At 47.0% G+C, this 27152-nt stretch overlaps 1 protein-coding gene across 2 annotated transcripts in view; it reads right to left on the reverse strand.

Moving 5' to 3' along the window:
* SIAH3 (siah E3 ubiquitin protein ligase family member 3) overlaps window positions 1–17357 on the reverse strand; it is a 48599-nt gene extending 31242 nt beyond the window's left edge. Inside the window, exons 1-3 of one of the 2 annotated variants that reach the window (XM_009986295.2) lie at window positions 17219–17357; window positions 4804–4815; window positions 2276–2312 (exon numbers count right to left, since the gene is read on the reverse strand). In XM_009986295.2, the coding sequence (XP_009984597.1) occupies window positions 2276–2312; window positions 4804–4815; window positions 17219–17357 (188 nt within the window). The remainder of the gene's footprint in view (window positions 1–2275; window positions 2313–4803; window positions 4816–17218) is intronic. The other variant, XM_086612001.1, reaches the window with a different exon arrangement.
* Between the last annotated feature and the right edge of the window lie 9795 nt (window positions 17358–27152).

Here is a 27152-nt window from a genome sequence, read left to right on the forward strand (position 1 = left end):
GGGGCATTAAGGCATTGTAACACTACCAGGCTGATACCCCCGAGGCTGAGGGAGCAGAAAGCCTGATCTCCCTGATGTGGGATGACCAGGGCTGTTTCAGGAGCCTGCAGGAGCAGATGCTCTGATGGGAAAACCAGCTGGATGGGTCAGGATGTGACATGGGGAAAGTGAAGGAGCGATCTGGCAAAATGGGGCAGGGGGAGGATGCTGCAGCGACAGTGGGAAAGCAGTGTAGAGAGCTGGGGCTCTGCTGCTGGGGCTAAGTGGTGTGTGGAGGCATCGTTGGCTTTTACAGAGTGCTGAAGCACCAGTCAGTAGCTTTGCAAGCTGGGGTGACTTTCATGAAGCCTCAGAGGGCAAGTGCTGATCCAGCAGTCGAGATGAGCTGTAACCACACCTGCAAATGCTGATAGAGGAGGAAGCACAGGGAAAGGCACTGTGGAGGGAACGGGCTGAAGTGAGGAGTGCCGAGGAGATGTAAGGCTGTTGCAAAACTATCCTGGGGAAGGGGAGTCCCACCGAATCAATACAAACCTCTATTGTCAATCAGCTGTGATTGATTTTTCTGGCATTATTTCATTGCCTTACCCCCTGCCCCCTGGCAAAGTTACTTTAGCTTTTTTTTTGCAATAGACACAGCGTTTCTGTGGGAATATCAAAGTTCTCCCAAGAAGAAGGAAGGGGATACTTAATTTCCAGGCTTTTGTATGGGATGTCAAGTTGCTGCTATTTCATTACATGCAGGAAAACGAAAACACTCAACAGTCCCTTCCCCGCTTCTCCAAAGCCCTTCCGAAAGAATCAAATGTAGTCATTTTTTCTGCTGACAGTACCATTTCTAAAAATATCATATTTTGCCCATAGACATGTGATCTCTATCAATGAAAGTCATTGTGTTCAAACTAAAGATCTTTCTAAAATACATCAGGGAGCTGAAGTTATGGACTTAAGCTCCTGAGAAAGGATCTTGTCTTCAGATTTGTGCAGCTGAACTGGTTAGGCTACCATAAGAACCTCTTCTAGCTTTAAAGGATGTGAATTTATGTCTGGGGGGCAAGAAAATATCACTGTACCCTCACCAAATCTTCACCCTGTGTTATGTCAGTGAAGTTCTGAAATGGAATCCCTCCTTTTGTCTGCCCCTGCCTCCAGCTTCGAAGGCTCCCTCCAGCTGCTTGTCCTCCAGGATGGATGAATGTGCCGTGAGTGCACGAAGTCAGTGAAGAGCAGCAGAAGATCCTCAGTCTTGTGACTCACACTTCATTTAGGTTGAAGAACACACAAACATGATGCCCTATTGTTCCTGGGGTCTGTGGCTAAGAAGCAACTCGGCGATCTCAAGGGATGGTGGTGTGACCCTTATTTGAGGGGACCAGCACTGCACTTCCCAGGAGGACTCTATCCCTGAGCATGATGCAGAGCCATTTAGCTTGTGCGATTCCCATCTTGGTCAGGGTGCTACTGCAGAAGGAATCCTTGAAGGATCACACAGTTACTAGGTCCTGACAGACACAATTTCCCTTCCCAATTAATATTTTTTAGCATGTATGTTTCTCTTAACTCAGATCTGATGTACAGAAATGTGTTGTTCGTGGTAACAGTCTCCTTTCTTTGATCATGACAGGCCAGAAGTTTTATGAGAGTCTCTGGTACCTGCTATGTCTACAGAAGGGCTGATTTATGGTTCGCTTAATTAACGTTGTTCTATTGCATATTGATTTTCTGTGTGGTTAATAGTTTAACTTAAAAATGATGTGAAGGCCATTACTACGTTAAGCCTGTATGAGCAGCAAAACACCCCGACATAATAAAGGAAAAAATTGTTGCTGACCTGCAGCAGGTGCGTCCTCTCTCTGTGAACCTGCTTAAGCATCATAGCTAACACATTCTCTGAAATAATTTTTCTCAGAGGTGAGCTCATACTCAAGGTAATTATATACAGAATCGGTTATTGTGTGTGCATTTACTGGGCATGAAGAAGTGATGCATCTCTGACATTTCACTCTGTGAATACATTTTAAATAAGTTGTTGATAGTTAATCACCATACTGTAAATTAGGCAAATAGATGTATTTTGGATGCTATAAGGCAGCTGCTTTATGATCATTAAATAACATCAATGGATTATGCTTAGATAAAAATTCTGGAAAATCAGGAGCATCACATCATGGTATGGCATTTATAGCTTCCCCAGGCATAGCTTCTGGATTAGAGGAGGCACAGAAGATACATCCACATTAACGATGAGGGCAGCACAGAGCAGGAAGGAGGGGACAAGCTGTCATATTTTGGGGATGACCTGTCCACACCCCCTGTTTCCTGGCCACGATGTTTGGGGCAGCTGCCAATGCTGTGTGTATGCCATAGGTCACTTCCCACCAGGGTAGCACCCATGCGTGAGCCACAGGGCACAGCTCCAGGTCGGGGACCTTAGGGGGCTCTGCACCCATGCTGCTCTGGTCCAGAGAAGAACCCCCTTGAGCACAGGCATTTCTTCCCTTCTTCAGCTTTGGGACTGGGTTTGATAGGCAAACCCACCAGAAAGGCAGGTTTCCTGCTCTTGCTCCTCTCTGCTTTGCAACAAAAGCAGCTACCCAGAGTCGATGGGATTAGCACCGTTTTAGAGATTTGGCCATGACACTGAACTGTGTCCAAGACTCAATTCAGTGGGTTCCATAGCCTGGCCAACACATGAGTGGTGTCAGCCTTACCTCGCATTGTGGAAGTGAAGATAATACATGCCAAAAAACATCATTTGGGATTGTGACAACCTCAGTACTCATTTCCTGTGGTGACAGGTATGTGGAAAATTAAGTTCCCTGGCAGGATAAATGAACACCTTGCCTTTGACCACATAGTACCTGTACATCTACTGTTGCCTGACATGCCCCTCCATTCTTGTTTTGCCCTATTCTCAGGCAGTGCACAGTACTCCCTTGAATTTGCTGACAATTAAGAACCTCCTGAAGATCATTGAGCTGACAAGTGTTTTTTGTTTGCAACATGACATTAGGACATTTTCTCCAAGAAGTAAACCCCCCCTGGAATTAAACTCCCGGGACTGGCTGGCTGTACTGCAGACACTGCGATTTCTGCCTCTGCTTCGGCTCTGGGAACTCATCGTGCTTGGGACTGAACGAGGTATGGTTTAATTGCTGACGTGCATGCAGAACCACTGTTTATCAGTGAAGATAAGGCTGGCGAATTCTCGCACACATTTTTTTTTCTCAGGCCATTGGTGTGGTGAAGCCTAAATGATTTATGATTGACCTCCCAAAGATTTTGCCTTTGCCAAAGAAAAGCACAGAGTGCTGCAATGACACCCATTTTTCCAAAACAGTACCATCAACCTTGACCTAAGTGGCTGAATTTTACTCTTGTTGGAAGCTGGCAGTAAAAAGTGCCAACTTTGCTGTACTTGTTAGGGAAAAAGTCAAAACATTGGCACAGATCTGCCCCAAAACCCTAATGCACTATGACAAAGGAGGACACATGCCTCATGGTGTCTACCTCAGACCATCATCTTTCGTCCACCTCCGCCTCCTCCTGCAGTCCCAGGTGGAGCGGGCATCCTCCGCTTCCCTCCTGAAGGCAGTGGGGACAGCGTGCTGCGTAATGCTGAGGAGGCATGATTGCTTCATTCCCTCTCAGTGGTGGCTGCATATTAACTCTGGATTAATGAGCCCTCTAAGTATTACTTAATGCTTCTGAAATGCTTTATATTTTCTACTTGCAGTACAATCATCATTAAGGGATTAAGGTAAAAAAAAAAAAAAGAAACTTTGATGGTTACAATTAAGCTTCAGCATCCTTATGTTGGATCTTAGATATTTACAGCCCGACCATGAGACCAGAAGAGCATATCCCCCCAGCCTCGTTGACACCAAAAGGATCAGCGGCTTCACAGTGTTCATGGCAACAGGACCAGTTTTGCAGATGGGTCCCTCACACATATACAGCAGCTTAATCTACAGCAGGAGATTTGACTGTTTTGGCCTCCATCCCAAAATACCTAACTGATGTCGAAGAACATCGTCCCTCACGTCATTTACAGAGGCATAGGCACCTGCAGAGCATCCCAGCTAGCTGATCCCCCTGCCGTGGCTCCAGCGGCCCGATGGATTGCTGTGGCACGTGGATGTGCCTGTCGGGTTCAGAGGCAGATGAAGCCCATCGCCTCGGCAGGATGCTGCAGTGAAGAGATCCTGTCTCCTGCAGGGTTTATTAGTTCAGGCACAGCACTCACCTAATGCAGCTGTTTAGCTGCTAGGCTCAGACTGGCTCGTATCCAGCCTCCGCTGCGTCTCAGCTCCGGCCTTTCTCGCACCTCAGCTCCTGGGGCGAGCAGAGCAGGAGACGGGCAGCCTGCCAGTGCCGTCGGGGAGCTCAAAGGTTGTGTTTGTACACAGAGGGGAAAAGCAGTTTTGGGTACAGAGGTAAGCACAGCAAACTCTCTGTCACCATTAGCTGTAGCTTGGGCTCAGAGCATTGAGTCAGTCATCACTGAATGATCTCCAGGGACCTCAGCCTGATTTTGCCCGTGAACTCAGGAATGTTCACTGGATGGATCTTGGGGAAGTGTGGTGATACCCACCAAGAGGTAAGGTCATTCCCCACCAGGGAAACAAGTTATCCACAAAACCGGACTTAGGTTGTAGGATTTCTTGACTGCAGTGTGCTGGACTAGCTTCTTACTCGTCTTTCAACACTCAGCTATTTGCAAACACCAGGTGGCACAGGTCTTACCGGAGCGCCTGAGCTGTAATTACGGGTCAGGCAGGACGGGAGCTGGCTGCAACCCACTGCGTGACTTGCCTGTAGAGAGCATCAAGGTCCTTTTCCATGAAAAACAACTCAGAAGCTACTTAATCTGCAAATTTCTTCTATGTTGTAAAAGCCAAGAAGCGAAAGTTACTATTACAAAAAATGCTGAAAGGCTGCTTTCAGCATCAATTAATTTTCCCTATGAGTGAGTAAAGAAAAGGTCTTCCCTTCCCCAACATCTGCTTCATCAGACTGAATTCTCTTGCTGTACGCTGTTGATTGGCCTCTGGCAAATTAAAGTTGCTTTAGTTAAAGCAGCAAATAGGCAAAATACCTAGATGCAGCCTGGATTTATCTGTGAAATGGGATGTTGTTTTCTAATCATTTATTATTAAAAAATCATTAAAAGCTTAAAAATTATTAAGAGATACCTCACCAGTAAACTCGTGTTTAGCTGCAACACTAAATTATCTCCAGTTGCCTTATGAAGCTCCTGGAGATTAAGCTGGCTTCAGATCTGTTTTCTGATAATGCCTTCATCTTTTACCAACAGCCTGAAAGAAAATTATAATCAGTTATTTACAAACCACTGGTTATGTTTGTACAGCCTTGCGTGACCTTAACATTTTTGAGTCTCTTTTCTGAAATATTTTCTGTGGCTGAAGAAACCCAGTGTTTTATTTTTAAAGCTGTTATAATTCCCATATGATTTAGGCCCTTGAGATTCCAGGCAGGAATTATAATTGGACTAAAGGTTGGGCTGTAAGAGGGGAACCGGCTGAAGCGATGGTGAATTACTGCAAGCATTTGTGTCTGTTTTCCTGCCACACTTTGTATCTTCACCTGGGCACAGCCATTAATTGCCTGCAAGTAAACACATCCCTATTTATAAGGAACACGCTCCTGCTGCATTGCTGCCTTTGAGTTTGCATCCTGCTGATTGACGTGTGGCTGTGCAAAACATGTCTCCCCAAAGCACAGATAATGAGAGGTCTAAACCTGGGTACATAACTTGAGGGAAATATTTATATGGGATATTGCTTGACTCAACGGAGGTAAAGAGGTCCCCAAAAAACATGTGCCAGAATGATGGCAGAGAAGAAACTAAATGAGCCAGACAAGCCCCTGACCACATCACAGCTATTTTGTAGGAATGCAAGGAGAGAAAATGAAACGCAAACATCTCCCCCAAGCCAACAAACCTTAAATGTCAACAAAACATTTTTCCAGGGCTGATGCCTCAGGCTGCTGTCAGATACCCTCTGGTGAAGCTTGCTACAGGACATTCCTGATCCCGATGCCTGCCGGGCCGCTGCTGGGAGTTGTGTTCCCACAGCCAAGGCGGTGAAAGGGAACATGTACCAGCATTTCTGTGGCATCTTCAATCTGACATACTGATGCAAACTCCTTCCATAAACCCACCAAGGCCTGTGAAATGGATTGGGAGTGGCATGAGGAGCAGGCTTATGTCCCCCTCTGTTTCCCCTGCACCCAAGCAACAACATTTAGGGGACCAACAAAGTCATGTTGGGTGGCAATATTTTAAGCCACCCCAACAAAACACAGATCACCTGCAGACTTCCGTACCACAAACTGTGAGCTGGCCTAAAGAGGCCAGGTAAATCAGTATTTCCTCACCTCTAGTGATGCTGTCTCATTCTAAGTCATAAAAATCTGTGTAGCACCTCTGGCTTTCACCGATCAAAGATAAATAAAAACAAATTCTATAGAGCCTGGGATCAGACCCAGAATCCAGGCAGGGAATAGAAACAACACTACCTAAGTAGCCTCTCTGCTTTGTACCTCTTTGCACAGCTAATTAACAGAGCTTGCATGCCAAAAAGCAGGTCTGAAGTGTTAGGGATCCTGCCGTAGGGAGAAAGTAATCATGAAGCAGTTAATTGAATAAAGCTAGGGAAAGTTTGTTCTGCCGGCAGCCATCCCATAAGGAGAATGAAAGGCAGATTTGTCCAAGCAGATTATTTACTCCACGTGACTTGCTCCACGTTATTTGCTCCACTCTGTGCTCTTTAGGAACGTGTTTACCCTTGTGCCAAGCTGCAAAGTCTCTGCAGATAGGTGTTGAACAGTCTGTCCTCTCCCCTTCAGAGTTTATTTCATATTGGCTGCAATTACCAATAAGGGTGCTTATCCCAAAGTACATTTTGAAGTATGTCTTACACTCTTTTGCCATCCCCCATCTGCCATGGTGACCCCCTTTCCAATCCAGACCGATTTCATTAGCTGGTAATAGCCTTGGGCTTTGGAACACCATAAGGATTTGTGTTTCTGATGAGTTCAAATTACCAGATACTTGTGTAACTGGTACAGCTCCATACTTTTTCACTAGTGTCAGTCTACTGTGCTGATCCATGGATTCCTGTGTGTCCCACATGTCTGTCTGTCTGCCATCTTCATTTTTTTCAGGTATGTCTTTCACTTGGTTGTTGTTGATGCAAATACTTGATGATTGCTCATGAGACCTTACACTGCTGCACCTCTCCTTGTACACCAAAACATCAATCCTGGTTTTACGTAGGATTGCAGAGTCAGAACAATTCCAGTGAGAAAGGACCTCTGAGTGTCACATTGTCCTTCCCCTACTCAAAGGACAGTCAACTGCAAAGATAGGTCAGATTGTTCAAGGTCCCATCAAGTTTTTAAAATGTCCGAGGATGCAGATGAGAGAGCCTCTCTGGGAATCCTGTGCTAGTGCCTCAATACTCCCATGGGAAGGACTTTTTGCCTCATATCTAGTCAAAATATCCCTTGTTTCAGCTTACATCCAGTCCTTGTTGTCCTTCCAGTGTGTATCTGTTGGAACAGTCTGGCTTTGTTTTCTTTATACAATTACATTAGTTAATTGTAGATGGCAATTCCCTTTTCTTCTTTGTTGTCAATTAGTCAAAAAAAAGTTATTCCCTACATTTTCTTGATGAGAAGTTCCTTCTAGTAGAAATGAATTGAAAGCTCTCATCCCTCAAAGCTTGCTTTTGAGGAGCAGAAAGATGATTGTCTTACCTGAACCTACGTAAAATAGTAGTGAAGGTACTACTTGGTGTTACTGTGTCAAAACTTTCTAGATTTATCTTAAGGAGACAATTAACCTGATTGGGTTTTCTTTTGAATGAGTCAAAGGAACTGTAGAGTTATCAGTGGGGTTCATTTCATCTAACTTCAGCTAGATAAAAGTGGCATATCCATCCCACGCTAGTCTTCCAGCTTCCTGGATTGTCAGTAGCAAGACAGTCTTCCTTTAAGGTCAATTCATCTCACTCATCCTAGAATCCAAAAGATGTTGCACCTCAGAGGTGTTCTCAACTCTCAGGTAGTACAAGCCAGGAATGTTCAGTACTGCCCCACAAGCAAAGCCTGGGCCCACGGATCTGTAATGTGCCTTTTCTCACCATGGGGTCCAGCCAGCAGAGACAACACATTCCTGCATGAAACCAAGCATCCTCATCTGAGCAGATGTTGCAATGTAGCAGTGAGACATCCAGGCTCACTTCCCTATTAAAGGGGAAGATATCTTCAATCGAGATGGATGTTTACTGGACCACAATAGGTTTTTCAATTAGTCTTTTGCTGGGTCAAGTTTGATAATTTTAGAATAAATACATCTGAATAAGGGTCTGATCCTGCAAAACACACGTTTTTGAATCTGTGCTTGACACTGAACCCGAGTGGCCTTGCTGAGTTCAGGGCTCTGCCGTGATCACCGCACTCACCCCTATCCTGCCATTTCCATTCCAGCCTTTCATATCCTTAAAGCCTGAAGGTGACCTTAACCATCCCCTTACCCCAGCTGCCCTACGTAATCCTTGTGTGGTGGTTATTTACTCCATTTTCGCACTTATTACTTTGCTTATTTTCCGCATGGCAGTCCCCAAGAGTGGAAGAACATTTTCATTCTCTGCTGATGTGGTTTTCTGCTCCGTAGCAGCCGTCTCCTTGCTCATCTATACTGTTTGTTTTCTGCACAAGGGGACATTACTGATTTCATCTTTTTCTATCTCATTTATGCTCCATTTCTCTGTTTCTCTTTCCATTTCAGCTGGCACTTGATGTGAGAGAGTGTGTGATCTTGTGTTTAAGATATTCACAAGGACCTGCACTTCTTCACCACACATTTCCCAGGGGTTGATGGGCAATTCGCCAGCCCCTCTGGAGCCAATATTTCTGTGTGGAAAATACCAGTAACATCACTAAAGCTGTTCAGATGATGTATTTTTTTTACTAGAAGGCAAATCTGGAAGGAAAAGAGATTTCGGTTTGGGTCAGCTTAGAATAAAATTGCTCTAGAAGAAGAGACTAGAACTGAAAGTACTATATTTGATACAGAAAGAACTGGTTAATTCCTTTCCAAAGTTGTTTCAAACATTTCTATGTTTTAAAAAAAAAGTACATAAAAAGTAAACATGCAAAGTACTCGGAGGTCTCTGCCGTTTTCCCCCAGTGATGCTTTCACGTTGTTGCTGAGACTAGAGGGGAAAGCTAAAGATAAATCCATTAATGTTATATAAGATGCTCAGAAGTGCCTCTAAATAAATAAAAGTGCTTCAAATTGTACACTGCACATGTGTCAGGCAATTCATTGGATGCTCTCTCCTCTTCGAAGGAGAACGCTGTGGGAGAGACGAGCAGGAATATTGCAGGTGGCTATTAGCAGCAGGTCACCCAGAGCAATTTTCAGGAGATCTCCATGCACTGCTGAAATTTAGCCATTCAGCATAGCCCTCAACAATCCCTAGGGGTAAGAACTTCATGGGAGGTTGTGACAACCAGCTGAGGCTGCTGCCCTGCCCAGCTGCTTGCTGCTGCAGCATGGAAGCAGAAGGCATGTGCGCTTATTCCGGCAGTGCACACATCAGACCACCAGCTTAGATCCCTGCTGAAAGTGGATTTGCATCACCACACAGAAGCAGAGGGAAGATACTCTCTTTTGCCAGCATTGGTAAATGGATCATGATCGTGGCTCACTGTGCTGGGTGGAAAACAGGTGGACGTGGCATCTTCAGCTGGACCTTCCTCCTCGAGCCCTGATCCAGTGCATGATGGCAATAATGTTTTGCAGGAACATAAGGCACTTGGCTTCCTTGGCAGCTGCATCTGTGTGGTGATGGCAATGTCCCTTTGTAGCTCTCCTCATCTTGCTGGCGGTTGTTTTAAAGCGGGACTTCATCTGTCAAAGGTAAATTGGTGGCACTGAACAAGCTGAGGATTGAACAATTGTGATTTCTTCTGGAGGAGCTTAGAGGAAAATAAGACATCCAAAGTTGCAGTGAAATTAGTGATGCTTTCCTTTCAGCAGGAGTAAGAAAAAGGCCAAAATTAGGTTGCCGAATGACGGATGAGAAGAATCTTTTGGTTTAAGACTTTAGTATAGCAGGGAATGGGCAGGATGAGGAGGAACGATAGCATAGAAGAAAAGGTATCTAATGAAAAGAGACAAGCTATGGAAAGAAAGAAAAATTATGCAATCTGATAAGGTGTTTGACATCTCAACACGTGTGTTTTTCATTTCCAGATAGAGCATGTGTTTACAGAGGTGGGCTGGGAAGTGGCTGCTGAGTTCAGCCAGACCCAAGTAGAGAGCTCAGGCCCAGGCTCTCCCTGGCTCCATCAAAAGCTGAACGTGGCAGCTCGGTTCTGATTGCCTTACAGCCTCTGCTGCAAAAATCACACTGAAAGTGGGCCCAATGTATCACTTAAATCTTGTTCAGCTAGCCAAAGGAATAGCCTTCATTTCAGCAGTGTGTGCACATCCTGACACCTATCACCAGTAGCTCCAAGGAGGACAGTGTCTCTGCACTGCACTATGCCACACCATGCTGTGTCACGTGTGCCAGTGCCGATGCCACCGAGAGGTGCTGAGGGCAGCCCATCACCATCATCACGCCTGTGGTCACAATCATCACCACCTCCTGCAGTCAGAACAGCATGGCTGTGTCTCCCATGCTTCTTGATGTCTCGCTCAGGCCCTGGTAAATCTGGGTAGAGACTGACTCCATCACACTCTTCCCCATGAAATTATGGCAGGATTAACAGATTTTCCCTCTTTTGCACCAAGCTTAAAAGATGCTGATTGTCTATTGTGATAGGAAGGTTTTGGGGTGCCAGAAGGGATCCAAAAATCTCAGCTCTGAGTCAGGCACGACAAGCATTAAGGGCTTTCTATGGCATAAGAAGAGCTGAAGACCCGGGGATACAGGGAACAGCCACAGCAGCTCCTTCCCCTCACTTTACCAGATCTCTCGGGATCTGCTATGCTTCTTTAAACTGGATATTTTGGATTACTTAAGAATCTCAAATTGTTTCTGAGGAAAAAGGAATTTTCTAAGTGGCCCTCAGCTAAATGTGCTGGGAGGTCTTTGGTACCGGGAGAGCTTCTTAATGACTAAATGAGAATTTATACTATCTGTAAAATGTGACTTTGAGGCTAAATTCACAATGCTTGGGAATCTGGCTTGGGACTTTTTAACATCTGGGGCTTGTAGGACCATACTCAGTGCTTGGCTTTTCTACTGAGGCAACCAGCAACATGTGCTAGTTAATGCCAGTTGTGGGAATGTCCAGGGGTGACTTACATCTGCTGGGAAACAGACAGAGACCTCACCACTCATTTCATGTAATCAAGGCTTATATTAAAACATCTCCCTTTCTTCTGCACCCTGTGTGCTAGCATTGCTTTGGGACAATATTTCTCCCAAGGGAGGTATCTGTGCTGTTGTGTCTAACCCAAAGGATTGCACTGAGAAATTCTTGACATACTGAGCCGTATCAGAGTGGGTGGATTAGACAATGATATGTGGTGGTGTCTGATGGCTATTCCTCACCCTGCTGTCACACACCCTGCTGAGGGGAGAGGCATTTCTCTAATATTATAATAACAACACCTTTTCCCATTGATAACATCTGACTTGAAACGTCCTGCAACCGGCTTGCGTTTATTACTGAAATTCACACCAGTCTTTCCAGCCTCAAAATCAAGTATGGGTAGGATAAGACTCGATAATTACCCACTCTATCCTATCTCCGGAGCTGTAGCATGACAGACAGCGTCAGTTAACAGGAGTAATTAATTTTCTGCAGCTGGTTTGGGGTGGAAGAGGGCAAGAAGGAACCCAGAACATATTAACACAAAAACTTCTGAGGTGGCGGCACTCCCACCTCCAAGGTGACACCATAATTGTTATTCTGAGAGACCAGGCTTTGAAGCTTGGAGCAGCCTTGATTTGCAGTGTGCTTGGAACAAAGCCCATGCTACCCCATGCCGTGGCCCCACGGGTTGTGCAGGTGCCTGAGTCTGTAGGCTCAAGGTTAATGGGTTACGAGAGAGGGGAGCTCCTGGGACCAGGCAGCGACAGCGGTGGATGGAGCAATCCTGAGGGGAGCTGCAGGAGCATGCTCTGCCACCCATCTGTGGAGCACCATTATGGTCACATCTGCAGGTGGCTGTGGACACGTGGACGGAGGGATGTTCATGGTCAACTTGGTTTCCAGTTTTTCCCTTTGAAATCCCTTCAAATGGAGGCAGGGCTGAAGGAGGGGCAGCAAAGCTGCACTGACTGCTACCGTCCACACCCCTACAAAAGGATTTGAAAGTCTGTGGTGCTCAGTGTCCACCCAGCCCCGGCCCTGAGCAGGGATGGGACCCAGGCTCCAGGTTTGGAGCCAGTAGAGGGTTTTGCAGCCCCTTTTGCCACAGCTGTCACAATCCTGCTGGACACTAGGGCCAAACGCCACTTGGCCTCCCTGAATCAGAGTCCTGTGTGAGAGATTTAAGGATGTCTGTGCTGAGTGGCTGGCAGAGGATGTCTGGGGGTTGTTAGCAGCAGGTTGCGGAGTCCCTCTCCTCCTCCTTTGCACCAAACAAATAGATAAATAAATAAATAAATCTCATGGGAGTATAATGCACCGTAGCACTTTAATCCTGCTGGGGACAAAGTGGATTACAATGCTATTTGGCTGGCCACTGCACACAGAGCCAAACTGTTATAACAGGATTCAAATCCCTTCCCTAACTCAGAGCAGATTTGCTTGTTGCTTTAAAAAACAGCTGGGAGATACTTTGGGCCCATAAAGCGTGCTACAACCCTTTTTGAATATAAGGTTGAACTATTTACAACCTCCTTTAAATACGCTTCTTTTCGTAGTTCAGTGAGTCCCTTTAAGTCCTACAGAGATGAGGAAGGGTGTTTTTTAAAAGAACTTTGTAAATACACGTTTGTATTTTCTACAAGAACACTTTTCACACTCTTCAAAGAGTTAAAGTTGTGTGTAAAAAGCCAGCAACTTGGTGAACGGAGAGGATCTGTTTTACCCAGCCCTACACAGCCTCTCACAAAGCATAAAGACCTGGCTGGGCTGTGATGGCACTGCGATCCCTTGCTGTGGACAGCTGGGTTTTGAGGCAGGGACTGATGCCAGCTAAGGAGTGAGGACACAGTCGCCCACTTTCACCTTCTCCCCGGGGTGCAATTAGCAGTGCTAGGGGAAACGGCTATTAAGGGGGGAGGGGGCAAATGCAGATGAATTCACTGAGCCTCATCTCCGAAGGGACGGGCAAACCCTGCTCATTTCTTCCACGTGCACGAAGCACCTTAAAACTTTCTCTGCACGCTGGGGCCAGCAGCCAGCAGCAGGAGCGATGATCCTCTAATTAATATGTCCTTGGAGGGAGCAGACACTTAGCTGGGCAGCTTGGTTGCCTGGCCGTGCCTCTCCAAGGGGAGATGTCAGGGTGACTGTACATTTGAAGGAAGACAGGTTACAAGGTAATGCATATAATATGATCGAGAGTGAAGGTGACCTATAGAAGTGCTGTAAATATGTGATTTTCTCTGCTTGGCAAGCGAATTTTTATCCCAGTGTAGCACTGCGTAGAAAGATGTCATGCCTGGGAAAGCTCAAAGGAAGACAAAGAGCAGAAAGCAGCAAGAAGGACAAAGAGGCTCCAGAACACCCCCCCACATCTCCCTTCATACTCGTGCCAAACAGGCAAGCGGAAGGTGACGATTGCAAAATTGTCTCTCCTTGTTCAGAGCTGCCTGTGTCAGCCTGTCGTGCACAGGGAAAATAGCAGCAGATCAATAGAGGTGTCTGTGCTGACACTCTTACTATCTTCTCCTTTAAGATACACCAAATCGTTCATCAGCCTTCCCAGTTAACAAGCTTTTCAGTGGGAAGAAAGACACGGGTTTCTTTCTAAGTGTGTGCTTCTCTGCCAACCTCTAGACCTCTCCTAAAGGAAGAGGTAAGTGATGGGCTCTGGTCACATCAGAGGCCTGGCCTGTGATTGCGGTGATGGTGCACTAATATAACTTCACTGGAGGCACCCCTTGGTCTAGCTATGGATCTGTGACAGCAGAAGCTGGTGCAAACTTGGAGGGTACCAGGGCTCCCCTGACCTCTGCCACTCACTGAGTGCTTTATGTGATGCCAAATCTCTGACACACATGTGTGATCACCAGTCGTGGGTTCTCGAAGGAGGCTGGATCCCACCACCATCCCTGAGTACTCCCCTGGGTGGAAGGAGTGAGACTGGAGGTCTTGCTGCAATTTGACTTTAATGGAGTTGTGCATATTGCTACTGATTGAGGACCTGACCTATGTGAGGGATGTCAACGTGCATCATCACACCAGAATACGATGCCTGTCGTTCATCATTTGCACTGGTCAGCCAGGACCCCCCTCACCCAGGTGCTGTAGAAATATAGAATAAAATAATTCCTTTGCAAAGAGCTTACAATTTAGGAGTAAGCACAAACATTTAAGCCTTGAAGAGAAAGGAGGGAAATGGCATTGCTCTTAGCTCTTGTTTCCTAGCAGGCTTGTATTCATCGACCACGAACCTTAACACAGTTTTCACTCCACTTGTCAATTGTTAAGATAGGTTTGGGGGCTGTCAACAAAATGTTGCAGTTGAAATGACCCAGCTAGAAATAGTAAACTATGAAACATCAAAGTAGTCATAATACCATAAAACACCCCAGAGGAGTATGTTCGGCCCTTTCGTTTTTAATGGTCCCTCAGGTGTTGTTTGGGGTGCGGGAATTCCCTGTCCCAGCTCCAGAAATCTCTATACCAGGTTGCTGGAGGGAGCAACAACAGCCTCCCTGTGCATCCCCAGGGGAGAAATGGGCATCCTGAGAAGCAGGTTTATCTGGCTTGTCTCTGATACTGTTTTTTGACAGTGTGCCTTGCCAGTGGGAGGTGAGCACCTCTCCACCACCAGGTAAGAGCAGGCTGGGCAAAGTGTCTCATTCGGGGACAGCCAGTGTTGGTCCACAGGCTCCTACCATTCACTGGTGCTAGAGGGTGGGAGCCATTGGTGCCGTGCTGGGCACAAAGGAGTCCAGCCCACCAACCAGACCACCCACCTCTTCTGGGTGCTGGCACAGAGCGGTGGTGCCTTCCTTACAGAGCTGGCGGGAAACCAAACTGAACACCTTGAGAGCAGGTCAGTGCTAAAGCCTGCTGTATTTACCCAGCTGAATGTGATCTGGGCAATTCAGGAGCCCCTTCAAAGCATATTTCACTTTACAGTCAGAGGGGTTTTTTTGAGCAGAGATGTTTGTTATCAGCTTGTCCCATCTACCTGCTGTCTCAATAGGCCCACGTGGGGAAACAGGTGTTATTGGGTTCCCACTACAACCCTATCAGCAGAGCAATTCCCACCCAGGTCCAGACAATTCTCACTGGGGCTTCACTGACATGTCAGATCTTTTCCTAAAGGCTCCCATTTGTTTCCAAGCGAGTTTAGCATCCAATGACTACTTTCAAGAGCTACCAAGACAGTACTAAGATTACTCGTCTCTCTACCAGGCTTTGGGTCTGAGCAGTGAAGAGTGTGGCCCTGGAAATGCCTTATGTGTTTAAGAGAAAGGAACAGAAGCATCAACTTTTTTTGGTACATTCAAAGGTAAAATGCTGCAGCTCCTAAATTAGCAAATCTGCAACTCGAGAGGACCTGCACTGATAAATTCAGGTCTAGTCCTAGATGCCAGTGGAGTGGTCGGTGGACACCTCTCTGTGTGCTTATGGGACCTCATCAGACAGTGCCATTGGAACTGAAGTTGTATCGTGACCTTCAATAACCTTTTTTCTGCTCATTTGTTTTTAATAATTAAAATTATAGATGAAAGTAGCAGAAGACAATCACATAAAAGGGGTCGAGCACAGAAGCATTCATTTACAAAATCTCCCCACACCACTTAGGAAGGGGGCTGTTTCTTTTATCTACTTGGATGGCCAGATCCTTTCAGATAACATGAAGGCTGCAGGTTTTTTAAATAGCTTGTGTCAGCAGAGGAGTGGGATGCAGGGAGAGGAGAGCTCCCACCCGAGCTGTCCCTTCCCTGGAAGCGTCTGCCCCGGCCAGCACAGCCTTGCAGGGAAATCCCTCCGGAGCTGGCACCCTGCTAGGAACAACCTCTCCCTGCCTGAGTACAGCCCAAGACTGGAAATATAACTGTGTGAGATCTACCTGTTTTTTTGGGGGGAAATGCTGCTCTGAAGAGGGATTTACTCCATCAATTTACCCAGGGACCCACAGCTCAGGAAAGATGCTTCCCCGCAACCCCTCTGAGTTCTTCGTGGGGACCCAAGCAGAGCCAAAGATAAGTTGTCCTGAACTCAATTCATTTCCAAGCTTGTGTTGGGCTCCCTGAGCAGCACCACAAGCCAGGTCTGCAAGGACTTCCAACAAAGCAGGAGTCACTTCGTTAAAGTTGGTCATTCACTACCGTGATAAATTAATTAAAGCCTCCCAGTCTCTTTCTCCCCCTGCTGCTCCTTCTCTACAAACAAACATCAGGGCTCTGGCACAGACGGGGCTGTTGACACTTTATCAGTGAAAATACAGAACTGCGTGAGTAAGAGAAATGTTTTATGGGGACTATAAATAGTTTTGCATTAAGGCAAATGTATTCTCCTGCCTAAAATAGATTCACCTTGCAAACAGCTTAAGGACACTTTCAGCACCAGAGGAACGCCTTCAGACTCCCCTCAGGAGATAGAAACAACCTTTTTCCCAAAAAAAGCAAACAAGACCAGCAGCCAGAGACCCCTGTGCTGCTGCTCCCCCTTCTCCGCGCTCCCCACTGCTGGGCAGCAGCCGATTGTGCCTGGGTGTCAGCCTGGGGGACTGCCCAACACCCTCCCTCCAAAAAGGAACATTAATTCATCCAACTAACTTTTCCAATCATTTTTTCCAGACACTCTGAGGAGGGGGAGCAGCGACTTCACACGATCGCTTGGAGCAGCGGGTTGTTTCCCCTTTGCTCCAAAAGGGAATCACGCAGCCAGACAATACAAACACCCTCTCTGCCAGGGCTGCAATGTGTTAACAGCACTCTCCCCTTGCTGCCAGAGAATCGTTTCACTCCCTGCGGAGAAACGCTGGCGGGGGAGAGGACGAGAAGATGTCAGAAAAGAAAAAAATATTTTTAACTCACCTTTAGGCTGTGCGTTGGGTTGACGACGCAGACAAGTTGCCCGGCAGCTGAGAAAACCCTCTTTGCCTTGTAGTGCTGAAACCGCAGGTGAATAAGATCTAACACAGCCCCAAAGCACTGGGTGAAGAAAAGCATCACAACTTTTTGGCGTTGCTGCTGCTGCTGCTGGTGCTGCTGGTGGTGCTGGTGCTGGCGCTGGGCAGGGGAAGCAGCCAGGGAGCCCCTGAGTCCTTGAGCCCGGGGAGGGAGTGCAGTCGGCGAGAGCTACGCTCCGGCACGGCTTAGCATGCCTTCATATTCATCATCAAAATAAGACGGGAAGAGGCTTGCAGCAGCGGGGCGGCCAATGGAAAGGACAGAAATGTTATCCTTGAGGTCCGGAGACAGCCAATAACGAATGCCTCCCCTCCAGAAACTCCCTGATGAATTGAGCCTGGTGGAGAATGTATTATTGAGCATTACCATACATCAGCACATTGCATTTATCTTGTGATTACAGCCAGTCATACGTGAGGCTGTGGAGATGTGCAGGCGGAATTGATTGCTTAACGTCTCCATTTATTAATTGCCTTAATTTAACAAAAGAGCACTCGGATGCCGAAGCTAAATGTAAGGCATAGGGAAGAAGCCCACCGGTGAAACTGTTAGAAAGTAGCAAAAATAGGCTACGATGACTGTTTCACTGAGGGGAAAAAATCAAATGTGCAAAGAGAGTTACAGTTCCTCGCAGGGGTTAAGCAGAAGTAGAGCTCGCTGTATAAATAGATTCACGTCTGTGCATTTGCGGGCTTTGATTTGGATTTTCACTGCTCTGAAGTTTTCTAAATTTTATATTCCGCTACTTCACAAGGGTTGCAGCACACAAAAAACATTTCCCCCCACCACTAAAAATAGGAGAGGTCAGATCTCAGGTCTAGTGTAACTTGGAATAACTCCATTTGAAGTCAGTGATGTTTTCCTGATTTACACTCGCCGCTGGATCAGGTCCATTGGACACAAAACACAGTAATTACTGGCTGCTGGAACTACGAGAGCATAAAAAGGCACAGAGCATGTTTCTGAAAATAATGAAATACATGATGCATGAGAGCACACACACAGAGAAACTTGCACTGAGGGAAAAGTGGCTTCTAAATCAACAAAATAATTAAACATGCAGAAGGCTTTTGCTTGTCATTCATCTGCATATCGGTGGGCAGGAAATTACTAATTAGCCATTAGATCGTCCTAGGCATTAAAAAGGAATTAGGGAAGCGCAAGGAAAACAACATGCTTTTGTGTACTATTACCAGTGTCTCTCTCTGTTGGTGGGCAGGGATCCTTTTCGAGCCATTGAGTCCCGTTAAACTTGAGTCCCCACAACAGGGTTTTCCGGGAGGTGACTGCGCCGAAGCAGCCGAGGGAATCAGAAAGCGCATTCATTTCATGGGACAATCCTGTGTGATATGTTGCTCTGCTTGTTAATAAATCAAAGAGGGTTAATTTAATTAGCTCTCTGCCAGAACTTCCTATCAGGGTGCTATTTAGGCTTGCTAGCTGAGTACTCAGATGGCTTATTTAGCCTTGGTAATCCTTTTTTCCTTCAAAGCAGAACAGATAAAAGTAGCTTTTCTTTCTTTTCTTTTTTGCTTTTTTTAAAACTTGAGCCCTGTGCAGGGGATGAGGCTGCTGCTCCAGACAGAGCAGCCCCCGTATAGCACAGTTTTCAGTATGGGACTGGATTAGCACAACTGCCTCTTCTGAAATCAATACTGCAATACTGGCTCTGCCAGACTGCAGAGAGCCTGTGCGTAAAAAAAAAAAAAAAAAATAGAAAAGGACGCCTGAGTAGATAAATAAGTGGGAAATTGTGAATGCTGGAACAGCTGATGACACAACCCCACCCCTAAGACATTAAAACTGGGAGGAATATGTATCTCAGTTCTGAACATTTGCTTGTAAATGAGAAGAGGAGATAATTTTTGCAGTGCTGAGAGACACTTTGAGAATATTTTCAGACAGACTTGAGGACAAGTGACTGAATTGATTTGCTTAAATGTATCCTTTTCTCTGTTCCCAAAGTAACCGTGAGCATCCAGCTATTTGTTATTTATTTCTTCCTGATTTGTAGTTGCTAGCTGCACAAACACTTTATACCAGCAAATTTCAGTCTGCAAGTTATCAGTGCAAGTGTTCTGACATCAAAGCCTTAAACAAGTGAAAGGTCCTCACTATTTACATTGCTTATCATCATCTAAATCCCTTGGAATTATTTCTGTTTAACTCAACTGAATTGACTCAACTGAATGCCTAGGCTTGGGGAGCACGACCATATCCATGTGGAGCAGAGATGGCATCCCTCATCCCTACTGTCCAGCCAGCCTCGGGACTCTGGCTGTGCTGTGGTCCAGCCTCTCCGAGACCCCGTTGCCTGGATGTATGTCCTGGCCACTCGGCTGGTATACCAGAAGGGTTGTTGTTCTTGCAAAGAAAAGACGACCTTCAAGGGTGGGACGTTTGCAATGCCCAAAGACTCACATGCATCTGTTTACATCTCACTTCCTACACATGACCTGAGGAGCAGCTCCCGCCAGTAATATTTGCGGAAAAGGACAAAAATGAGTGCTCAGAGAACCTGAAGGTAACTCCTGCTCAGCACGTGACTTCACATTCATGGTCACACTTTTGGAAAATTTTTTATTGCCTATATGTTCATCTTTCCCCAGACCCACACGAAGCACCTGCTTACTGCATTTCAACACATGACTTAACGCCGTCTTTACAAGGGATCCTACCTCTGCCGAGCCACGGCAGCTGGCCGTGCACGCAGCTTCGCTTGCAAAAAAGTCTCAGCAGCGTGGTCTGATGTGTGGGTGTGAATCCAGGTCTGTCTTCTGCTTTTGCACATGGGGGCTCTCGACCAGCCTAACTCCACTAATTTGACTTTGTGGTGGTCTTATTAAGGCTTGAGAATGCAAGGTCTACTGTCCTACCTGGCTTCAAACCGTGGAGCAGGTCCTCAACGGCTTTATTCAGCTGTATGAATGCAGCCAGAGAGAGAAAGAACAAGCCCACATGCAAGGGGCACTGGATGATCCCATTTAGCTGCTGGTTGCAAACTCCTGGTGTTTGTAGCCATTATTTCCAAGATGGTTAATTCTGTAGCATGCAAGCGTGACGTGGCAAAAGGTCATAGCCTAAATCGTCGTTAGGATCCAGATCTTGCCAAATGAGCCGCTCTAGTGGCATCGCCGTAGTACGTGTGGGATTATAATGCTCTAATAGCTCAGCTGCTGGTGCGGCTGCATCAGGTTAGCGCAATAACAGGATCAGCTAGAGGCAAAAACTGGCCGCAGCAGTGCTAGCTTTCTAGTTTGCCTGCTTTGCATTGGGTCCGAGTTGCTGAGGTGAAACGGAAACACTCATGGAAACCACAGGCGTCCAGGCACCGTGCGACTTGGCAGGATGATAGCCTAGGGGTGCATCGCTCAGGCCAAACCCTAGCTTAAGTTGCAGAGCTTGGGTTTCAATCAGATTTCTTCATCTTTCTGGCTGAGCACTTTTGGGAGTGACCTTCCTACATGCTGCTGTCTCCTATCCTGCCCCACCAGACACCACAGTGAATCCAAGTCCCTTCTCATCCCTACTTGTGTGAGCCTGGGTGAATGCGTCTTGCTGACATCCATGGGATGATTCCTGTGCAGATTGCACCAGGCTGCCCTCCGTTACCAACAGCTGTAGGGGAAACTTAACCTGCCTCAGACAACACCAGCGCTAGTCTTTATCCCAAGGACTGGAGAGGCAGATGCTGTTCAGGACGTCATTAGTGTCCATTCAGGCAGCTTACCAGCCCCATTGCAGACTGCTGGTAGGATTTCTGCCTGTGCTGGCTGACACAGGATGTACTCTGCCTCTGCTACTTGTATATCCCTGTGCTCTGGGGCAGGGAAGGACCCCTTTTACACACTCAGCCCTGCCTTCTAGGGATGCTAGTTGGCTATTTAAACATGTCGCTACCACCTTCTAGCCAAGGTGCGAGTCCATTTTCTGCCTGGCAATGGGCTGGAGGAGCAGGATCCATGCCAACTAGGCACCTCTCCTCTGAGTGCCTACATCTGAGAGCACCAGCTCAGCTCTTTCGTAGTCTTAGGAGAAATGGGGAGCATTGAGGATCCATTTCCCCTGACCTGACTGGGGCATCAGGCAGTTTGCTACCTCCTTTGGATGCAAACTTAGTGTACAAAGCTTTATCTGCTCTCCTGGGTCTCACAGCAGGTTTTGAGGAGAGGTGTTTGCTCTGTTAGTTATCATTTTCCTCTGCTGTTCACTAGACCTTTTAAGTGACAACATAAGAAACGTCTCACTGGCTCAGTGCAATGGTCCCTCCAGCCCAGCACTCTGTCCCCAGCAGTGACTTCAGGAGATGACATTTTAAGTCAGCTCACAGGCAGGGGCCACCACCTGCTGTCCTTTTCCCCCGACATTCCCTCAGCACCTACAACTGTCATATTGGGGCACTGGAGGGCACATCCCTAGGGAAGCAGAGGCAGCAATTTTTAAAACTGGGAGGCAATTTGTAGCCCTCCAGCCTGTCTCCTATAAAGCACATGTCACTTCACACTGACGGCTTTGTGCTTTGGTTGCAGCCCATCCTCTCCAAAAAGCCCGGGTTTGAAGTTTCCTGTGACAGAGACAAGTGGCACCTCCTGGTAAGTTCTTCCAAAAGTTATCTTCACTACTAGTGGTTTTTATCATATCTCCAGTCTGAATTACCTGTCTGCAGAAAGTAGTTGTGCTTTGCCTTGCTGGGGAAGCCTCTGCCATCACAGACCTTCTCCATGTGAAGACACAGTTTTTCCCTAAACCAAATAGAAAGTGAACCCAATAGACTGATAGTGCTTCCTTTGCGAAGTACCATTCTTTCCCAAGATCAGGTCACTTTTGCAGCTTCTCTATGCATTTTCTCCATCTCCTACTCATCTCTTTCTCAGCCTGATGTGCTTCTCACTGCTGATGAGTGCAGAAGCAAAATGACCCATATGGCCAAATCTGTTTTCAAAAATCCATCTTGACTCGAGGCAAAGATATAAGCAGTAGCTGCACTGGAGTTGTACGGATGCTTTAAGCAGAAACTGATCTTAAATGTCTCAACAATTTTCACTTTCTCAAAAGGACAGCTTTTATTGGGCAAGAACGGTCAAAAGCAGTCTTTAAGGCAGTTAAATAACATGCCAATTAAGATATCAGTGATAAATGCCACAGATAATCTTACAAAACAAGGGAGAAAATGGAATTTACTGAACTGGAACCAATTCACAATTCTGAGGTTCTTCCCGACATTTCCTGTCCTGCCTTCCTTCTCCCTCCGAGCGGCTCGCCTTCAGCCACGCGTTCATCGCCCTCAGAGCTACTTTGCAACGCTGCACATCCAACATCACCTCTGGGATAACTAGGGATGCACGTGGCCATTGTTCGCATGCTTGGGCCATGTCTCCCCCATCTGTCAGAGTCAGAAGTCAGTTCTGCACCCCATGGCCACCTGTAGAGCATCCTCGGTGCACAGCTGCTGAGCTGGGATTTTCCTGCTAATGTTCCTTTGGCAGAAACTTACATTTCCCTCTGGTACTGAAAGACACTAATACGGTCAGAGATGCTTTTTCTTTTATTCCTTTCAAAGTCGTCCTTACTACATTATTATTAGCAGTACATGAGTTTTCTAGTCGCTGGATCAAGAGAGGAATTCTTCACTTCTCCTTGAGGGACATCTACTGCTTAGGGAAAAGGTTGCTGCCTCCACCTTCTTAATTTTATCCCTTCACATCACTGTGTTTGGTATGCTCTCCCTTCCTCTCCTTGTTTATTAACAGGACAGTTTCTGGCAATATCTCATGCCAGTTCTCTCTGCAAATGTTATACTCGAGAGAGCATCCCCTTTAACTCTCACCAGCAAGCCAGCAGCTCAATAAAGACACTTTACATTTTCATGCTGTTACTAGATAAAGTAGCTGCCTTTTTTTCCTATTCATAGTGGCTGCCTGGTGCCCACATTACCATAAAGATGTATTGCTTTCAGTTGCCAGCCTAACACAACTCTCAGCAGAGAGTCCTGCTGCCCCGGGCCATATCGGCACGGTGCGGTGGATGGACCTTAGCCACCTCCTTTGCCTTGTGTCAGAGAAAAAAAACACCAGGAGCCAGTAGTGATGGATGCAGGAGGCTCCTTTTCCTGCTGTGAGCCCAGGCAGTGGCTTGTTCAGAGGCAGTCTCTGATTCTGCACAGGTTTTAAGGGCCAGAGAGTTTCTCATTTGCTGAAGAGCCTGCCTGAGAGGCTGTCTCAGGTCACACTCCGCTGGCTGGCGTTTCACTCCCAGAGCTGCACTCAGTCCTTGGAAGAGAGAGTCAGCAATGCAGACCGGTGGCAGCACCGGTGTCACCCTTTAATCTCCTTAGTATGGTCTCAGCTCCAGCGCTGGTTTGTCGTCAGGATGCTGGGGGCCTCCCTGGAAGCCTGCCAGAGTCACGATGGACTTTTCTTCCGTCAACTGCTTTCAGACAGACACAGAGACACATGCACGGAGACACGGAAAGGACAGGCAGGTAGCAGGGAGGAGGCAGACTTGCTGTGCTGTTCTGGTTTGGCTGGGATAGGGTTAATTTTCTTCCTAGTAGCTAGTATGGGATGAGGCTGTGTTTTGGATTTGTGTTGAAAACAGTGTTGATCATGCAGAGATGTTTTTGTTACTGCTGAGCAGTGCTTACACAGAGACAAGGTCTTTGCTGCTTCTCAGCCCACCCCACCAGCGAGTGGGCTGGGGGTACACAAGAAGTTGGGAGGGGGCACAGCCGGGACAGCTGACCCCAACTGAGCAAAAGGATATTCCATACCATGCGATGTCATGCTCAGCATATAAAGCTGAAGGAAGAAGTAGGACAGGGGGACATTTGGAGTGATGACATTTGTCTTCCCAAGTAGCTGTTACTTGTGATGGAGCCCTGCTTTCCTGGGAATGGCTCAACACCTGCCTGCCAATGGGAAGTGGTGAAGGAATTCCTGGTTTTGTTTTGCTTATGTGCACGGCTTTTGCTTTATTTATCAAACTGTCTTTATCTCAACCCACAAGTTTTCTCACTTTTGCTCTTCCAATTCCCTCCCCATCTCACCCAGTGGAAGTGAGCAGGTGATCATGTAGTGCCTAGTTGCTGGCTTGGGTTAAGCCGTGGCACGTGCTCACATCAAAGTGTGAGCAGTTTCTGGGCATGTAGACAAGCTGAACCAGGTCGTGCTGCTCCTGCCTCCTCCATGGAGGAGGAGGGCCTGGGCAATGAAGAGGTGGAGAGCTGTACCCAAAGGACCCAGAAAGATAGACAGATGTCCTGGTCTTCCATGTCAGAAGAATGATAAATAATTCAGGCTTGCTTCAGAGCTTTGGATCCTATGTCCACGTTTTCTTAGTCTTGGACTTTTTTGTCTTCAAAATCTGGTCAAGGCGGATTTAGGAGAAGTTCATTGAGGATATTCCAGCCATCAGAGGTGGCACACATCTTCCTCTGGCAGATGCCTGAGTTAGCCAGCCATGCCTCTCGAGACAGTGGGAACAAGCAGGTTTGGGGCATCTTAGGTTAAAGGAAATATCTAAAATGGGTTAGATGACTCATCACCTAAAAGTACAAAATCGTTTCCACTGACTGTACACCTGCAGGCATAGAACCATGCTCCTCTGTAACCAGATGAGATGAATCTCAAGCCCAGCAAGCCAGCCATTGCCACACAAGCAGTGGCTCCAGTATGTGGCATCCTGAGACCCCACACAAGCCTCTGCACATCTCACATGGACAGTGGGTGCCATGGCAGGGGCTGCTTCAGGGAGGTCCTGCTTGTCATCAGCACTGCTCAACCAACACCGCAGGACGCCCAGTCCTGGCCATGACCAGGGGAAGCAGTCTCTGCAAGGGGTTCTGCCTGCTATGGGGGTACATGCACAGCCTACATTGCTCTCCCCAGCTGCTGCATCCCCCTGGCCTGGTGCCAGCCAAGGTCCCAGAGCCCACTTGACCCCAAATTAGTCTGGGCACACACCAGTGCCAATTTTTCTGTGTCCCCTCTGGTCCCCATTCTACTTTGGGCAGTGGAGCTCCCCATTGCCAGCTGTACACTGGCAGAGACCCCTTGCCAAAACATATATGGGACAGGGATGGTTGGATAAGCATCATCTAGGTATACATTTCAGAGCTTTTTTCTAAATTTCTAAACCCTTTTTGCAAGAGTCTCTGGGAGAAAGACCTCCAGGACAAAGCCCAGCAGTAACCTCCCATGTGGTTGTGGTGAGCCCAGGGGCCATCACCCCTATCTGAAGGTCTCACCACCTCCTGCCTTCTAAAGGCTCACAGGACTCACTGATGACCACTGGCCAGGCAGCACATGTAGCCCTTCCAAATCTGTATTTACCCATTTGAAAAACGTGCCTGACAATGCTCGTGTTGCTGAGGTATTGCTGTGAAGCTCAATTAGCTAATCGCACAGAGATTCAGAAAGCAACATGGATGGGAGGCAGCAGTCTGTGCCAAGTGCTGTTAAGATGATTACCACATCCCAGTCTATCACCAAAGGCATCCATCCCTCATGAGCTGCACCCAGGAACAGCTTGCCTGGGCCATGTCCTTTCACATTTATACATGCACCAAGGGCACCCTGGCAACCAGTGGCATTTTTTCAGACCACAGCTAGTTAAGGTTGAGCCCGCCTAGGTCAGAGACAGCGCAGGGTCTCCTGTCTGCCCAGAAAGTATGCACAAAAAGGATGCTGAACAAGAGGGCTACACCTGGAGCACCAGATCATCTTCCCATGTTCACACATGGTGCTCCCATGACACCAGTGGCATTTGTAGACAGGCATCTGACAGCAGAATTCCACTCTTGGCCAGTTTATTTCACCTTCAAGATCTTCTCAGGAGCAAAACCAGAGGTGACTAGTCCTCCCTGAGATGAATTTTTGGACTGTCCTTCAGCTGAATATACCCTTGTGGTTATGCTGATGTCAGCAGAGATGAAGCAGACCAATGCCTGCCGTCGCCAGCCAACCAATGCCATGAAAACCATCCTAGTTTCTTTCAGGCTACGTCCTGCAGCCATTATTTCTTTCTCTACATCTGGAGTAGCGTCTTGTGAGCTAGAAACAGGCTGTGATATCCAGGACCCACATCACATCTGTCTTTCTTTGACTTACATGGCAAATACCAAGGAGAGAAATGCTGAGGAGAGTTGTCAAAATATGACCTCTTTTTACTTCCTCTTTTTACTTTCCTTTTTTTACTTCCTGCATCACAGGTGGAAAAGTGATGCTGTGCCATGCTTCAGACATGGTCAGAATCATGGCTGGACAGGGCAGAGGATGTTGATAGTGCAGTGGATAGGGGCAGGGGGAGAGGGGCAGGAGGTAAGAGTTAGGGGGCCAGAACATCTGCCTGTAAATAACCCATCCTCCTTGGGTGGTAAAAGGAGATATATCTGGAGTTATTAACCTTGGCTATAGACCCTCTATTCACTATTTCCTTGGCACAAGATGGCACAACTCCCCTTCACGCTGGTGGGCATGTCACCCCACTGGGTCCCTCGGGGCAGGTCGTTTCTCACCGGTGTAGATCTTCCATAGTGCTTAAAATAAATTTGAAATATGCAGCACTGGCAATGTCAACGACCAAGCAAATACCTGCGGCCACGTCGCTCTCTTGGTTTCCCTGGGGAGAGCAGTTTTAATACTGACAATGTTGCCTCTGTTTTGGGGCACAGACACAGGACAGACCTTATTGCTTTTCTTCCTGCCTTTGTAAATTTAACTAAATTAATTTGATTTATATAGTCAATAAAAAGGCACTTCCGTCCCCTGCTCTCAGACAGAATTGTCAAATGGACTGTTCCTGCAGCCACCTCTCCACCAATAATAACCATGTCTT

Source organism: Tauraco erythrolophus, chromosome 1, assembly GCF_009769465.1.
Source record: "Tauraco erythrolophus isolate bTauEry1 chromosome 1, bTauEry1.pri, whole genome shotgun sequence".
In the NCBI taxonomy this organism is placed as follows: Eukaryota; Metazoa; Chordata; class Aves; order Musophagiformes; family Musophagidae; genus Tauraco; species Tauraco erythrolophus.